This window comes from Siphateles boraxobius, unplaced genomic scaffold (assembly GCF_051911475.1).
Source record: "Siphateles boraxobius isolate OS27281-9 unplaced genomic scaffold, OSU_SipBor_1 15, whole genome shotgun sequence".
NCBI classification, from domain to species: Eukaryota; Metazoa; Chordata; class Actinopteri; order Cypriniformes; family Leuciscidae; genus Siphateles; species Siphateles boraxobius.
Genome location: NW_027508755.1, coordinates 3526157 through 3543592, shown reverse-complemented (window position 1 = coordinate 3543592; position 17436 = coordinate 3526157). Strand labels below are relative to the sequence as shown.

Sequence of the window (17436 nt, the reverse complement as noted above, 5' to 3'; positions counted from 1 at the left end):
TTATAGAAATGGCGTTTTTTTTAAATCTTTTTATCTATTTGTATATGTATATGTATTCGTTTTATGTATGTTGCATGTTATGTCTGTGCCTTCTGAATGGACTAAGAGTCTGGAATAAAAGTTGATGATGATGATGATGATGATGATGAAGACAATCACAATCAATTTACGCATACATGCATATTCTGAATTAACAACTATTCTGAATTTCAGAACTAGATATTGGTAATCAGATCCTTTTAATGAATTTCTTATCGTGTTTACAAACCGATTTTAAATGGCTTGTCCACTTCTCTTATCGAGGTCAAAGCACTGAACAGCTGTCTGGCGGGGAAGAATATCAGTGAAAATGGTCTGTTTCCCTCACAAAACTAAGGTATGGCTTCAGAAAACTGGGAAACATTATTCCCAACGTAACAACATAGTATTTATTTTGCGTGAGAATATTTACTGTGCACATATGCACACAACTTATTAAATGTGCAACATTAATCTTTCAGCTTCAATGCTGTGATCATGTGAAGAGGGGTAAGCAAGGTAAGTCATTAAGTCAGTATAACCTTACTTAGACAAGTAGTTGCAGCTTAAGATGGACCATTATAAAGCTTCATGTTTTACTCAACTACAGATAGCGCTTTAACAAAACCTTTTCTTCTATTGTACATGCATCACTGTAAATTAAGTGAGGGAGGAGTTAATTTTTTTGTTTTTTAGTAGTCAACAACACCGCAAATGCTGTCAGTACAGCTTAACTTGAACCTGCATCCCTCCAACTATTCCTGTTGATAATGTTTTTGCCAGAAGTGACAAATGGATCAAGATGTACTCTATGTTATGTTTTTAATGAGATTTACGAATATTTCCAAGGGAAACTTTTGGGTGAAATCCCATGGAGCTACTGTAGAAGATTGATCTCCTGACTAGTCGCGTCGCTGTAACCCCTGCATCCATAACATCATATCTAATTCACTGCTCACAAACCACAGACCTGAATACTGACTTATGTGAAGACCCATCCAAGCTCTACTGCCGAATTGGAGACGGATCAGTCTCTGTCTCGCTCAGCGCTCCAGAGCTTCTCCAAAGAGTCTGGAATGGCTGTTGACACTCCCAGTCTTTAATGTAGGATCAAGAAAAAGCTTTAAGTCATTACTCTTTTCAACCCACCCCTCCATTCTTGTCTTAACTACTTTCAAATGTTAAATAATGCTGCCTTCAGAGGTAATTTGTTCCACTAAGATGCACAAAGAGTTGCAATGATCATATATGCCACTAAAGTGGACAGGCTACAACTTCGTTCTCTCAATAGACACTTACCATGAAGAAAGTGATCAATTTAAATGAATTTAGTGCCTTCATAACATTAAGCAATCATCATTAACAAGACTCCATGAAATGGCTGCAGATGAACACAAATCTGTAACGCAATCAGAACGTTTTTTTTAATCCTGCATAATTAACAGTCTTTTAGCATAATCAGTTGTTTGAAATGACTCCCAATGACTCATATAAGCAAAGCTGTTCTTGAAAGACAGAACCACCCAATGTAATTAAACTAAGATGTTTTTTTTTTTGCTATTAAATGGAGCTTGTTTTCCACAATTGGTAAATAAGCCATATACGCATGTACTGATCGATCTCTTTAATGATTTCCAGCGTAAGTATTTTTCATCCAAGGTAAAAAGCTGTTTCTTTTGGACAAACCTTCAAAAAAAAAAAAAAAAAGTTAAATTCTTCTATGTTCACAGGAATAATGAATGCAAGATAGATAAAATAAGGGCAATTATGCTCTTATGCCTAGCTCCCACTACAGGAGTTTTAGGCCGATTTATCCCCGATTTTCCCCTCCCGAGAATCTGAGGAAAACTCTTGTGGAGGACCTCGATCGGTTCAGATGTTCGGCGCAGATTATCTGGTAATGTGAGGCGTTCACCGATCCAATATTGCACCTTCCCTATCTGCTCTCACACAAATCAGGCCTGTCCCGAACTTATCAAACATGTTTGATATTTAGGATTTTAAATCGGGATGAGCAAGATAACGCCAGTACTGTCACGATAGCCAGGTAGGGCTGTTGCAGTGAAGGAATTTTCTTTGAGGTCATTTTGAGTGACTCAACAGCGCCATATGCCGTATTTATTTATTTTTTATTGCTAAATAAATAAGTACTACGCTGTGATCAGCAGGCAAAGACAAGTATGTTCAGTAATGAAACCGAAACTAAACAGTGCGTTGAAACAAAGTGGAGTAAACAGAAAATATAGGGCCCTAGTTTAACGATCTGAAATGCAAGTATCAAGCGCGAAGCTCAAGTAACTTTGTGGGCAGGTCTTGGGCGCTGTTGCTATTTTACCGGCGGGATAAATGACTCTTTCGTCCGACGCAAGTTTAGAAGGGGTTGGTTTGAAATAGCTTCATCATTCATAGGTGTGGTTTGGGCGTAACGTGAAATAAACCAATCAGAGCGTCATCCAACATACCCTTTAAGAGCAGGTGCGCATGTTGCATGGCGGATTGTTATTATTATGGCGGATTTACCAGGCGCGCTTCAGAATCGGTTCTCAGCCGAGGAGATCAATGACTACGTTTACATGCAGCCAATAACCCGTTCAAAACCGGGATATTAGTAATAACCCGGTCACGCACAGCCATGTAAACACCGGCAAATCCCGAATATGCTCATATCCCGGATTTTAAAACCCGGATATTATCCCTGGGGTACCCCTTTTCTAACCCGAATTTTTGGTCATGTAAACGCGTATCGGCATATCCCCATAGTGATTTGTGTTCTGCGCATGTTCTATTCACATGGAATCTTGGTCTTTTGAGTAGAGGAACTTCTCAGTGCATACAAAAACCCGAGTGCAGTATACCGGAAGTAAACATGGCGAGACGCAGCACAGCATACTTTTGGAGCGAGGTCAGTACCAGCACCAAAGTGCAAACAAAGGCGATCGCTATCTGCCCCGAACTATTCATTATCCGCGTGCTGCTGCTGTTGTGGTTGTTGTCTTTGGATACAGGAAGAAGAATCGGAAATGACGCATATTGCGTCTTAAGGTTGTCCGTACGTCCAGACTCTAACCGTGCGTCGCCGTTTACATCGGGATATTGCAATTCCATGTATACAGGAGTAACTCTCTCTGCTCACGCATGTAAACGGGTTATTCCTAATGTTTCAGAAACAATGTAAACGTAGTCACTGTTCTCGTCAGGGCCATAAAAGAAAGAGAAGTGACATTGTGGATGGGACAAACCCACCAAAATTAGCTTCGGTTAAACATGCATATAATAATTTGGGTAAATGTGTAAGCTTTATGCCTATTTTTCCCATCGTCATGGACACAGCAATGATTTCCCTCGTGTCTTAATATTTTTCCTTATAATAATGTATCATTTGCAAAAAGGAAAATGCATCTGTGTAGATGAGAGAATCATCTACAGTGTATGCGCGTTGTTCACACTCTGTATTATGGCCAAGCATGCGCGCTTAAAATAGCTGAATGTACGCGCAACGCGCCATTGACTTTACACCACATTTTTTCTGGTCAGTGGCACAATTGTTTTATGGAACTGCGAAATAGCACCAGGGATTGTTTGCACTGGAACACGCCTCCTTTTTTGCACTGAACCGCCCAGGGAGCGCAAGTTCATTCCCTAGTTTGCCGACGTGCGTCTGAGGAGGGAAAAGTCCGCTTTGCGCGGGTGCAAAATACGAACGATACATGCGCTGGGTGCAAGATCGGGCCCATAATGTCGAAATAAGGATCCACATAATATACAAGTTTGTTATCCTCAAATTTCAGTTTACGAAAGGCTTTCTGCTGATATTTCACTAGTATCGGCATTGCTCGTCTGCGTGTTATAGCTACACAGGCTGTCACTCATCCAGTTACACTGTTACGACACTAGGTGGCGGCAAGCGAATGACTTTGAGTGTGAGTAAACTGTTCATTCAATGATAATGTAAAAAAAAAAAGCGGATTCAAAAACAAGCTGTTAATTATTTTAATATTTAATTTTAACTTTGAGCTCCACTTTAGGGCTCATCTGAGCAGCAATGCGGCGCATGGGCAACGCTGAAGATGATGCAGAATCAATGGCATTGATTCATAATATTGACCAGCGCTAACGCCATTCATTAGAAATATCCTTAAATGTTAAAAGGATGATTTTAAAAAGATGTTGCTTTCCTTGGTCACAGCAACCTTTTCACAAATATTACTTGATATGTAGGACAGATATTTTGTTTACAACCGCTTTTCAGCTTCCGATCTGCTACTGAGATCACATGAGGCGCTTCCTCTGGCACGATAATCTTAATAACATTCTGTAGTGAGTGATGCGCCGCAATTTTCATATCTTGTAGTGTGAGCAGTATGTTTACGATTTGAGGGGAAAAAAGCTGCAAAGATTCTCCTTAAGTGTGTGTGCTGCAACTAGATTTCACAATCGGTTAGGATTTTAAAACTCCTGTAGAGTGAGCCAGGCATAAGTGAGAATTAATTCCAATACAGAATTTTTTTTTTTTTTTAAATGACGGTAGGCCTAAAATGTATCATTCACCTACTACTAAAGATTAATTACCAAGTGTGAAGTAAACTGTAAAGATGTATCATTTTAGAAAGCATTTATGTTCATTTATAGTCTATGTTCACTAAGCACAATAGTATGTTATTGAGATTCCCACATTTTGAGCAAAGATATGCATGATTTTCTCAATTTTATTGACGCAATAAACGCAAAAAACTCTAAACTATAATATCGGTTAACACATAAAACAGTTAGTTCCAGTCCTTGATTCTGATTGGTCAGTAGGGGCTATGACCACTTCACTCAGCGGTTCTATGTATCACAACACCCCTAGCAACCACTCTTAGCAACGTAAACATGTTTATTCTCATTGTGAGAGATTGAGTAAGTGAGTGTACTTTACATAGCATATCCCTTCAGGTCAGTCCTATATTTGTAATAAAAATCCGCTTGAATGTCCGCTGCGATATCTTGTCCTTTTAACAGTTAAGGGGTCTTCCCGTGCCCTGACATTTGCGTCTTCCTTTTCTGTGTTCACAAAGTTAAGAGCTGTTTCTCAATGTCAAGGATACTTCCTTGTCAGGACTGGTCCTTCCAAGTCATTTCCTTCAGAGGCTAGGCGAGGCTCCTCTTTAGCATTCGGAGAACACGTAAATGGAACAGGCTAGCAAGTGTACGTCATTGCGTCATTACGTCAGTCAAAGGTCCGCTTTTGGCGCTGCAAAAATTCAAAAAGATCAAAAAGTTGTGATGATGTACACTACCGTTCAAAAGTTTGGGGTCAGTACGATTTTAAATGTTTTTTTAAAAAGAATTCTCTTCTGCTAACCATGTTAAATTACTTTGTACAACTAAACTAGTCATTTATAACAGAAATGCCGGTGACGGCAACCAAGCTAACAATTGTTAAATGACAGGTCCGGTTCAGTTAGCCATCAATAACGTAATTTGTAATATCGATATGGTAGTAGTTTGTACTTGCATTTAAACGTTAAATTTATGTACTACGGTTATAACAAATGTATGGTAACGTAAATATACTTAAGTTACATTTGAAAGCATATTGCCCCGTTATTGCTCCGACTCCGCTAACGTCCGACATTTTTTATTTTTTAAACAAGATAGCAAAGCTGGCGCATAGGATTGTGGGTGATTTGAGAGCGCGAAGGCTACACATATGCATCCTTTCCTGTGTATGGGATATTTTCCGAACGAAGGACTCAGTCCTTTGTTGAAATTGTGAGGATCCTCGACATTGGAGCAGTCCTTCGACGGATGTATCGGATGTATCGAAATAACGGCTTCCGAGGATCCTTCCTTGACATTGAGAAAAAGCTTCGGCCCTTTCAATATAAAATTCTTCTCTGCTGACTGCCTCATAAAGACAGTCTTTGCCGCAATCTAATGGAGAAATAATGAAACTACTGTTACTGTTCACGGTCAGGGACTATTTATTTTCCAGCGGAAGGAAGGCTTTTAATAATTTTACTTCATGAAAGTTAAATTGGATGTTACTTTTTATTTTTTGCTTTAATATTTAGCCTAGTTCTGTATTCACGATAACTGTGTTACTTACATAGCTGAACACAACTAGAAAAAAAAAAATATATATATATATTCACTAAAGAAATTAATTTTTCACACCTGTAAACTACAATTAAAAAAATATCCCAGTATTTTCAGGCTTTCCACTAATGTAGAAAACCCAATTTAAGCAAAACGGCTTGTATCCAACATAAAAGCAATATTTTTTTGCTGTTGCCCTTAACTACAGGATCTAACCAAATCCAACATGTTGATCTTCCCTTGTGCTCTGCTTACCCAACAACAAACCCATGCAAAGCAAACCCCTCGACCAACATCATTCACTCCTGGAAACTCTCTGGCGGCAGGTTAGCGCAATTATCACAGCGACACGATGAAAGACCGGGAGCCCCCGCGAGCAACTCCACGTCTTGTTTATTTACCCTCAAAATTACACCCCTCTCTCTTCCTGTGTCATGTTCCTCGGTCCAATTTGTTTTGTTATGCTTCCACTAAAACTGAACAACTATGCGTGTGGTCGCCATAATTTTAACAGGCTGACACTCTCTCTCCACACACACACACACACACACACATTCCGCCCTGTTGCCCTCTCACCCCCGTGACACCTTTAACCGCAGCACTTTGCAGGACAGCGAGGGGAAAGGAGGGGAACTTCAAAGTGGCCGGAGGGGGTGCTTCTTTTTCCTGCCACTTGTCATCATCTAAGGGTCTTTGCTGCCTCCCTTATTACTTTAATCAATCCCAACTGCTTGGAGAGGCTTTGATGGGGGCCGGAGCAGAGCATGCTGGGAGCACCTGCCGCTGAGCAGAGCACAGGTGGCCCACAGAGACGCCAAACCATAATAAAAGCGCTGTTACCCACTGATTTATGCACATAAATAAACCACAAAACAATATCAACGTTTAACAGATTGAGCACGGGATCACCAGTAAAATAGTCATTTTATTAGTCATACATTTAATACATGCACACAGTCAAAATAAGTTTGTAAATATGCAAAAGTGAAGTCCAGGATGAGTGTTTCAGCAGAACTGGTTTGCGTCGCCATCTGCTGGCATCTCTGCAGAGAAACTAGAAGTCAAGAAGCTGCGAAGGAAAATGAGACATTGTAAGAAATTATGATAGTTTTGCTAGTATGCAACACACTAAACAATGCAGATTGAGACTATTTCAAGTTTTAGTAAAAGCACAGAAAACACGGCTAACTGTTCAAAATCCATTGTAAGAAAGTCAGCTTTTAGGAAAACAACTGTTTTGTGATCATTTTTAATGAGTCCATTGTTTCAATATTCAATATTAATGATGTAAATATACAGCATCGGTCAAAAGTTTGGAAACATTACAATTTCAATTAAAAAAAAAATATATATATATATATATATATAATTGTTTATGTGAATATATAGTAAAAATGTAATGTATTCCTGTGATCAAAGCTGAATTTTCAGCGTCATTACTCCAGTCTTCAGTGTCACATGATCATTCAGAAATGTGTTTGTTTTGGACCGTTGTCCTGATGGAAGATCCAACCACGGCCCGTTATAAAATTTCTAGCAGAAGTCGTCAGGTTTTGATGTTTTATCTGTTGGAATTTGCAAGAATCGATAATACCATGCATCAAGCTTTAGCTTCCAAGGTTTCTAAATCAATTGTAGGGCTGCAGCTATCGATTCTTTTTGTAATCGATTAATCTAGCACTTAATCGATCGATTAATCGGATATTTTTTTTCGTGTGTGTTTTATTAACAGAATAGTTATATTAAAGTTGTTTCTATTTCAGTTAAAGCTGTTATAAGTTATATACTATAAGTTATATAGTATGCAAGCTATAAAGCTATCTCATATGTGAATTTTCCTTTAAGATGTTATAATATAACCACTCTAAGCATCTAAGCATATTTGTGTATTCTGGTAGTTTAACGCTGAAGAAGAGCTGTAACGTGACTTGTTGTTGAACACGCAGTAAAAGCTGACTCACTTTTGTTCCGTGCGTTTTAACTGAAAAATGAGTACTCCGAATCTTTATTAAAAACCAACAGGCTGGGGACTTTATTTTTTTGTTGTTGTTTGTAACTTTTTGGCAGACGTGAAATACAAACTATGTGCAAAGCAAAGACTGCAATACAATATTTGTTCCTCCATCACGTCCCGGTGTGTACAGTGAATGCATGCTGAAATTATTGTTGCGTGGCTACATAAAAGTTTAAGCATATGTGATGCATTGCTGCAATTGGTCTGACTGGCATGTGTGTGTGTGTGTGTGTGTGTGTGTGTGTGTGTGTGTGTGTGTGTGTGTGTGTGTGTGTGTGTGTGTGTTCTTTTTTTAGGCTATACTCTCTTGCAATTGAACGTGATAGTTACGTTTACTACTTAAAAATGTCATCAAAGCTAAAAATCATATCTAGTCAAACCGCATCACGACATCGCTACAAATACAGTATGGGATTAGAATCAGTGAACATCAATAGGCTTAGACTACGTTACCTTGTTTCAGCGAGTTAAGTGTATTAAGTGAATTAAGTGTGTAATGATCCCACACTTTAGACAATTTCTGCCGTTTATTTACATATTTATTCTCCGCCATCGCGCCAACTATTTCTTCCTGAACAGGTCCGTGTGAATAAACGGTCCGTGTGAAACAATCAAATCCCTGCGCCGCGCGTATAGTGTGCGTCATAGGAATTTAACGAGGCTTCGAGGAAGAGTTTTTGCCTCGAGGAATTTTTGTAATCGAGTAACTCGAGGAATCATTTCAGCCCTAATCATTTGTAAAGATAATAATTACAGATAATAATAATGTTTTACCATATCAGTTTGAACTCGAGTCAGATTCTGAAAATAACGATGATCAAGCAGATCGATCAGATTAAGAAGAACATTTCACAGTCGCAAGTAGTCTTTGTATATAACTGCCGCTGTACACGCTCAGGTTCAGAAACCGGTCCCCTGTAAAAAGTGCTGCTCAGGAAAGGTTTATAAATAAATCTTAACCATCGATTCCTAATATCCTCCGTTTTCGAAAGGCCAAACAAAGCGGTTTTGCTTTTGCATCCAAACACGCAGCGTCTTCGACACATTACGACATGAATGAATGGCTTTGAATGGCATTATGTTCATGTTTCACACTGGTGGTCTGGATCAGTGTTCTTGGTTAAAATATTGTCAAACCAAAAATTATTCAGACACCAGATATGATTTGTGATATTTTTTCTACTAGTGGGTGCAGGAAACTATAGTTTATTATGTTTTGCTGAAGTGTTTTTTCTTTAATTGCTAATGCGACCTTTTTACACCACAGACTGAACAGAATTAAGTATTGCTTGGTAATTGTTTGAGCTAAACTTGTATTATCTAATTGTGTAGTTAAATTTAACATCTGACAGATATTCAACATAATTCATCTATGAGACAGTCTAACAGAAGGACGGACAAAACCAGTGAAATATCAACTGATCTAATAACTCTGATTTCTTCTCATATTGTATTACCCTTTTCGTAATGAACGAATAAAGCGAAAGCGAATAAACTGTGATAATGTGAGAAATGTTGAAGGTGTCTGAATAATGTTTGGTTTGACTGTAAATCAGGAGACTGTGAGCTTCGTAACATTACACACACTAGAGGAAAACATTAAAAAGCATCATATGACCCCTTTAAAATAGGTAGGTATAACAATAGGTATCTCAAACAAGCAAAAAACAGACAGAACTCACCAATTGTGGCAGAATCTTCTCGAAGTGCTCGATATCGACGGTGTCACAGTCTTCACCGCCGGCCTGTTTCACAGCTCTGCGCGTCGCCTCTGTAGCAGAGAGAGCATTAACACTGAGAGACTACACTACACTATCAGACCGTGACGGGTGGAGTCTGTCTTACCTTCAACAAACACTTTCAGCATCTCCGTCACGAGGATGACAGCATCACTACTGACTGCAGGAGAAAACCTCATGATGTGAGAACAACATCTTCTTCCTGAGTAACTGTAATGTTTCTGTGTTTATCGGATGACTCGCACATACGCTAAGCTACAATACTGCCCCAAAAACTAGGAACGGGAACCAGATGCAAGTGTGATTGAGCGAATCAATTCTGTACTAAATGAAAAATGTTTTTCCTCAGAGCAAATAATTAATACCTCGATTAATACATCTGAGATGATTTGACAGATGCCAGATCTATTAATCGTGATAACTGATTTATGGAAAATTTGCTTCTTCGAATGGATTTGCGGATTTGCTTAAAATATCTGGATTAAGTTGTCTGAGATTGCTGCGCATTCTTGTTGTTATAGGAAAGGCCAGATATATCGATCCTCGAAACCATGATCAGCGATTTGCTGGCCTCATTCATTGTCAATACAAGATCTTCACCAAAAACTCATGCACCTCTTGAAGGAAATAAATGTTGTGATTTCACATTTACATTTAGCAGACGCCTTTATCCAAAGCGACTTACAAATGAGGAATACAGCAAACGAGTCATCATGAAGAGGCTCACAGCGCGAGAAGTGCTCAAAACATCAACGTAGCATTAAGGCCATTGCACACTTTGAAATTCGCATCCGAAATTTTAGCACGTAAAAAAAAATAAAAAATAATAATAATATCGACCTCACATTATGTCAATCACGCTTGCACACTGCCTCCGAAACTTTCGTCCGACATAAAAAAAATTAGGATCGGGTTCGATTCTCTGCGCCAATACAATTATTAGGTAATTATTCCCTCACGAATAAATCTCTCAAAGACTAAAATCTCAATGAAAGACTACACAACATTATAATATTATTTGCAAATGTATCTTTACATCATATATTATTGTTCCTGGTTCAATAGTGTACTCTTGTAAGAAAGTCGCAGTGGCCGGGACAGACTTTAGCATCACCTCCGCTTAAAAAGAGGATATATGAAATAAGAAATAAGCTGTGAAGGATTTTTAAACTAAACATAACTAACATTTATTTTTCTTGCAGGAACAACATTCATATGCGTTTGAATCTTAAATGTTTCCAAACCCCTCGTGACTTTGAGTGTGTGAGTGTAAAAATAACAAATAGAGGAAATTAAACTAGACAAACGTTTAGGTTTGAAAACTTGTGATTAACAATGAAGTAATCAAGGAAAAACAGAGTTTGCTTCTACCTAGTAACAGAAGGGTTTGCATATGAACATCCAATCAAATTGTAGGGAAATGATCTAATGTATCATGTCATTTTTGCCATGCTCGTGAAATTTGTCTGGTGATTAAAGCATATTCAAAGACTTGTCTGAAATATGTTTAGATATTGCGCAGCGAGTTAGGGTTAGGGAACTCAGCCGGCCAAACAATCCTGGATCATGTCAAACCATCAAACCCAAATACAAAGAGCACAGGTACATCTGCAAGATGTCTGTTACAGATCACTTCATCTGGAAAGCATCATCATCTTTAAGACGTTTCTAAATCATAAACATCTTAAAGACACTTTCTAAACGTCTATTTGACATCTGACAGGAAACGTCCTAGAGAGAGATTGCAGGTGAGAAAAAAAAATTTGTCTTCCATATGTAAACACGCACATCAAATATACGTCTCAGATGTACGTGTGCTATCAGATGTTTAGCTGGGAATACTAACGGTTTGGTTTTCGTTTCATGTTCGTAGTATTATGTTAGTAACACACCAGGCCACAAAGAAAATGAGGAACAAAATTATGATGCATTATGACAGGTGGCCTAATCAAAAGAAGACGAGAAAAAGAAAAAAACTCAATTTGACATGCAGGGATGTTTTAAAAGCATAACAGTTTCCTGACCAAGCGCTTCTCTCATTTTCCCACATTGCTGACTGTTTCTCACCTTTAGTTTTCTCCTCCTTAAAAGAGCGTGTCAACAGTTTGGCAACAGTTTCCTAAAAACACAGGGATAAATAGGAATCAATGCAACGCCGTGGCACCGCGATAAACGCTCATAACCTATAATGGGTTTGACTTGCTATGGTATTTTGAGATGTATGTTAAAGACCCGAAGACGAAAATAGGTAAACGTGTTGAAATATACCTTTTTAAACGCGATTTCATTTCCCGCGTTTGCCATTCTTTCCCGCTGTCGTCATAAAGGCTCCAGGAACGTCACTGGTGGAATCGGCTTCTTCTTCTTCTGCGTTTGCTGATGGGATATTAGATATAAAGCTGTTGCCCTCTAGCGCACGAAACCAGGACGGAATCACACGTGGCATTCAATTCACATATGAGCCGGCAGATATAGATCTTCATAAAGACAGAACCATTCAATGATCCTGATTTAAGAATATTCTCTGATATAAAGTCGATTTTTTTCTTCTTTTAAGAAAATGTAAAATCCTTTAAACTCAAAGGTTTCTAAAATAAATAATATCATTGCGTCTGTTGTAAAGAACCTTTAATTTTTTATATTGACAAAATGTAAAATTGTATTGATTTGTGTAGCCAAATTCAATCTCTTTTGATGTCCCCCTGGTTATTTTTTTTCTCTTTCACACTGTTAATGTATTGTATCCTTTCATTCAATACAAAATAAATAAATGTATTAATTAAAAAAATTAAAAAAAAAGATTATTTACGAACTTAACTCAATTCGTGTCGCTGTACAGCCTCCCCCTACTGGACGCATAAGGAACAACAGGGGCGTCAAACTGTCAGCGGCCTGTAGGCTATCTGCCGGCTCCAGGTCTGCAGCCTCCCCCTACTCGTTTGATGGGGAAAGAAATTTATAATTACCAGACATCTTATACATGTATTTTAGAGCTCTGTGGTTTAAATATCAGCTTACTTAAAATCAAATGTTATCCAACTTTGCTGCTGCATTTGTAAGCCTGATGAATCTTGACATTGTCATCCGGGAAAATGGCCATGATGTGTCTACATTTGTTTAAGAAATGAAAAGCTACACACTCCATCAATTAGGGTTAGAAGAACTGTTGTCAACAAACACGTTTTTCACCCGTTTTTTATTTATTTTACTTGTATGGTTCAAAAGGACGCAGGCTCTGGAAATGCTTTGCCTGTTTTGTGTTTTGACAGGAATGTCATAAATGTTTAATATGGAGCAGATTTTTGTAATTCAATCTGCATGTCTTATTCAACGGAGGTCCAAAAAAAGTTTGTTGCATTATAAAATGGTCAGAATTTAACTTCTGTGACTACATTGCTATATGGAGTAGCCTATTATAGAGGTCCTACTACCGAGAAACCCTATTGTTTTTGAAGATATAGGCTACCGATTTTCTTTTCCTTCCTTATTTTTCGTAGAGACCCTACAATTGTCAGGATGGCTGTGCACCAATTGTGCACAGTAACTCAGGTGCTCACACCCATCTGACACTAGGTGGCGCTATAATATGACCATTTGAATCATAACTCAGGAACCCTGAGGGCGATAGGCAAAATCATTTTCCCCAGAACAAGCAATACAAAATACCCATGTCATTTCCGCCTATCATTTTTTTCTGCCATTCTGAAACTAGAAACGCATGCCTATGTCTTTGTTTTCGTTTTTGTTTTTAGGTGAAACTTGCAAGTGCAAATACTTTACCAACCAAATATGAAAACATTGTTTTCGGGAGCAAAAGGTAAGCAAGGTGATGCAACAAATGCCCCTTAAAACAGGCTTTTCAATCATTATTTATGTGGGCATAATATTACCTGAAGAGGATACTTTAATAATAGAAACCGAAACAAATTTTTATTTATTATTATTTTTTTATTGAAAGACTGAGCTGAGATTAACATTCCCATTTCAAGTCATTTTAATCTTCACAGATTCAGAGGAAATTGCCATAAAAAAACTTTTCACAGAAGCACTCATATAAATAATTATAACACTGTTCTAAATTATTATAGTTCCCATTGTTATCACATTTATCTAATGAAAGTCTCACTCAATTGTAAAAGCTGAAAATAACCCTTAAGTCTATATAATAAGTATGTATATATCTTTCTCAACAAAAAGACACCAAGAACTGCTAAATAAATTTATTCAACATCTCAGGCATACATAAAAAAGTGATCCTTCACAGTATAGGGCATTTCATAGACATTAAATCAAACAGGATTTCAAATACAATAATAAACGTATAAAATTAAACAATTTACATTGAATTACAGCAACATTTACAGTAGTTCACATTTCTTCCAGTAAAAGGGATGAGGTTTAGTGCAAATCAGTCCAAACGGTGGCAGTTGTAGTTCACACACAGGCTTGGCTGAAAGGATCGGTGTTCAGGAGTTTTTAACTGGCTGTCAAACCGGTTCTGGAAGTAACTTGATTCTTGGCCTGTCAATTTCACAACTAATTACCAAAAACAGCAAGTAACGTATTGAATTAAATGAGAAATTTTAAAGTAAAGACTGAAGTAGTATTTTCTTGTTTTTATTTACAACTTTTAACTTTCTTTATTTTCTTGTTTTTTTTTTACAGTGGTCTCTAATACTTGGAAATAACAACAATCCTTCAGTTTTTTTCCTTTCATCTCAATGGCAGTTGCAGAAATATGTGCTATGAAATCTGCTCATGGCTATTCAGATTTGATATTCAGACTATTTAGACGTACAATTCTGCTGCCAGGTCGATTTGAGCCAATCACCTGAACATAAAATGCCATGTGACCAGGGGCGTGGCTAGCGGCGCTGGGGGGGTTTAACTGTGTAAAGAGACACTAAAGGGCCCTTAACAATCTCTCCTGAAGGTCCCCGCAATTTCCACCAATTTTCTACCCCATGCCGTAATTTCTTCTGAGGGTTCCCATGCAATGCAATAAACTGTACAGGACACCCACACTCTAAAAAATGCTGGTTGTTTTAACCCAAATTTGGCTAAAAAATGGACAAACCCAACTGTTGGGTTAGGTTTTTAAATAAAAAGTTTAACCCAACGGTTGGGTATGTCCGTATTTGACCAAAATTTGGGTTGAAACAACCCAACATTTTTTAGAGTGCAGTTATCATTGGGATGCCACTGCATGGGACTACTGATTCATGACAACACTGATTGACTGATCGCACCACAAGAAAAAACGCAAACAGTCCCGAACCCCTTACTTTTACAGTTCATATGACTGGCTCGACAAAAAAACATGTGCTCATGAGCAATGATGGCAGCCTGAGGGCAACTGCCATTGAGATGAATGGATGTTATGGAGTGGGATGCTGGTGTCCCTACATGCTTAGCTAGCTTAATTAGCAGGCTTCTCTTTGGCAATCAGAAATACCATTTTCGTCTGGCGACGGATAAGGCAATGCTGGTCCACCAAAACAGTAAGCAGAACCAAACCAACATACAGTAAGCCAATCTGGACCAGAAGGTCTACGCAAGTCGTCTACGTCTCCTTGCGACAAACTGTATTTTGACTCACTTTTGGCGTAATAACTGTGTTGATCCGTATCGGAAAACCTCCAAGTTTGTTTGGCTCATCCGCTTCGGCTGCTCCAGCTTCCTCTGAAGACGAATATCTCACGAAGCCCACTCCCTTCGGCCATCCTGAAGACTTGTCAACCCTGATCTGTTCAGTGAGAAAAGCCTACAAATTAGTAGAGCTGCAAACACATTTAAACATTACAATAAATATCATCAAAGACACGAGATAATGAAGAGAAGGCTGGCAAAGTATGCTACACACACAAAAATGCTGGGTTAAAAACAACCCAATTTTGTGGCATTTTGGCAACCCAGCACTGGGTCAAAACCGGACAAATTCCGGCACTACTGTAATGAAGCGCACGATGCAGGAGATTCTGTGAAATATACTGAATTTAATCATTTTTAGGAGAACAGAGACGATACCGGACACAGAACTACTGTAAGTAAACTCAGGCTTTAAAGTCCCCCTGTGGTGTAAATCCAGCTTTTAATGTTGTTTATATGTCTATGTGGTGTTTTTAATATGCTTTAAGACAAACCATGTGTAAATTCATAAGTCGACAGCATTGCTGAGTATTTTCTCTTTAAAACTGCAGTGAACCAAAGACAGTCTCAAAAACACGGTTTGAAATCGCTGGTGTTTCTGACGTCACAAACTACCTTGTAACCAATCAGATCAACGTGTGATCGTCAACGAGTGGATCTCTGAGTGAGTGAGTGAGTGGAGGCGGGGCTCATTTGCATATTCACAGAACCGCACTAAATGAAGCAATGGTGTCGAGTTACATAGACATTTGATAAAAGACATTTGAAACCAAAACTGAACATACACGTTACACTTGTTTTGACCCAGCTGGATGGGTTGAATGTTTGACCCAACATTCTGAGCTCAGCTGGTGTTTGTTTAAACTCGACTATAAAACTCAGCTATTTGCCGAAGAAAACGTCAATTAATTTGGCCTGTTTTTTCTAGAGCAACAAGAACCATTCGTCCGATTGTCTGTAACTATAACTGTAACTCAGAAACCAGGGAGAGGCAGATATAAAATGTAAGCGTAACTTCAATGATATTCATGAGTGTTGCCAACTATTTTCATGCTCAACAAGTCTCTAAATGTCCCTAGATGATGTAATACGCCACTTGTCGGATACACAGCTGGGAACAATGAAGACTAATCTTCAACACAAAGGACAACAAACATGGCAAAAGAAATCAAGGACACACTAAAACATACAAGTCCAGGGCACATATAATGGAGACAGAAGTTGTTTTAGAGTAACATATCTGCCCTGTTCAACAAATGCCAAATTATAAGTACTTACATGATATTCTGTAATTGTCCCGAACTTTTGAAAGTAGGAGTGAAACTCATTTTTAGTCACGTATGGATTCAGATCTGTAACAAAAATCCCATGGTCCTATGGAGAAAGGTGGACAAGATGAAACCAATCGTTTTCAATCCTCCATTTTACAAACCACTTATGTGTGTGTATTACAGCATCTCAGGCAACATCTTAACTTACACTCCAAAAAGACTGAGAGTCAATGACAGTTAAAAACGTTGTAAGCCATTGTTTATATCATGGCACTCAGATAATATCCATTTAACCTGAAGGTTGTCATTGATTTGGCTGTCCTAAAATATCACACCTATAGCCTATGTGTCGACTGCAAAACCGATGTGATTTTTTTCTTTTCTTTTTTGTATTGGACAACTTTGAGGCTCTTTTTGCCAGTCAATCATTTTGAACGCTCAAGCTTTGGTAGTTTATGTGTTTTGGATTATTCTGTTATTTTTTTGTGCATTATGTCTGCTGTTGAGTTAATATTACAATTATTTTAATATACATTTGATATTTGATATTATTGAGTGTCCCGCTAAGTTTTAATGTGGTAAATGTCCTCATAAAGGCAAAAAACAAAAAAAGGTTCTGAAAAAATCAATTAATTTTTAACATTTGGTGAGCTTACCCAATTTC

The 17436-nt window shown here is 38.1% G+C and overlaps 1 protein-coding gene and 1 long non-coding RNA gene across 3 annotated transcripts; both read right to left on the bottom strand.

The window, feature by feature from the left end:
• Positions 1 to 7004: 7004 nt before the first annotated feature.
• Positions 7005 to 12249, bottom strand: cenpx (centromere protein X). Its single transcript, XM_077230763.1, has 5 exons — positions 12121 to 12249; positions 11920 to 11971; positions 9959 to 10012; positions 9796 to 9884; positions 7005 to 7168 (listed from the first exon to the last, which is right to left on the bottom strand). Exons 1-5 carry the CDS (start codon positions 12154 to 12156, stop codon positions 7154 to 7156), a joined length of 246 nt encoding a protein of 81 aa, XP_077086878.1. The 5' UTR covers positions 12157 to 12249; the 3' UTR covers positions 7005 to 7153.
• Positions 12250 to 14057: 1808 nt separating this feature from the next.
• LOC143738689 (uncharacterized) lies at positions 14058 to 17052 on the bottom strand. Of its 2 annotated transcripts, none has more exons than XR_013203941.1 (4): positions 16981 to 17052; positions 16780 to 16875; positions 15452 to 15598; positions 14058 to 14388 (listed from the first exon to the last, which is right to left on the bottom strand). It is a non-coding gene; the product is annotated as an uncharacterized LOC143738689 (long non-coding RNA). The 2 variants fall into 2 exon arrangements; XR_013203940.1 differs by having other exon boundaries at positions 14058 to 14373.
• Between the last annotated feature and the right edge of the window lie 384 nt (positions 17053 to 17436).

What these genes read in the sequence shown, in the direction of transcription:
- cenpx (XM_077230763.1), bottom strand. Translation starts at nt 12,156, where the DNA reads ATGGCAAACGCGGGAAATGAAATCGCGTTTAAAAAG. An exon ending in ATGAAATCGCGTTTAAAAAG is followed by an intron (nt 11,972 to 12,120) that starts GTATATTTCAAC and finishes CTGTGTTTTTAG; the next exon opens with GAAACTGTTGCCAAACTGTT. An exon ending in TAAGGAGGAGAAAACTAAAG is followed by an intron (nt 10,013 to 11,919) that starts GTGAGAAACAGT and finishes TTTCTCCTGCAG; the next exon opens with TCAGTAGTGATGCTGTCATC.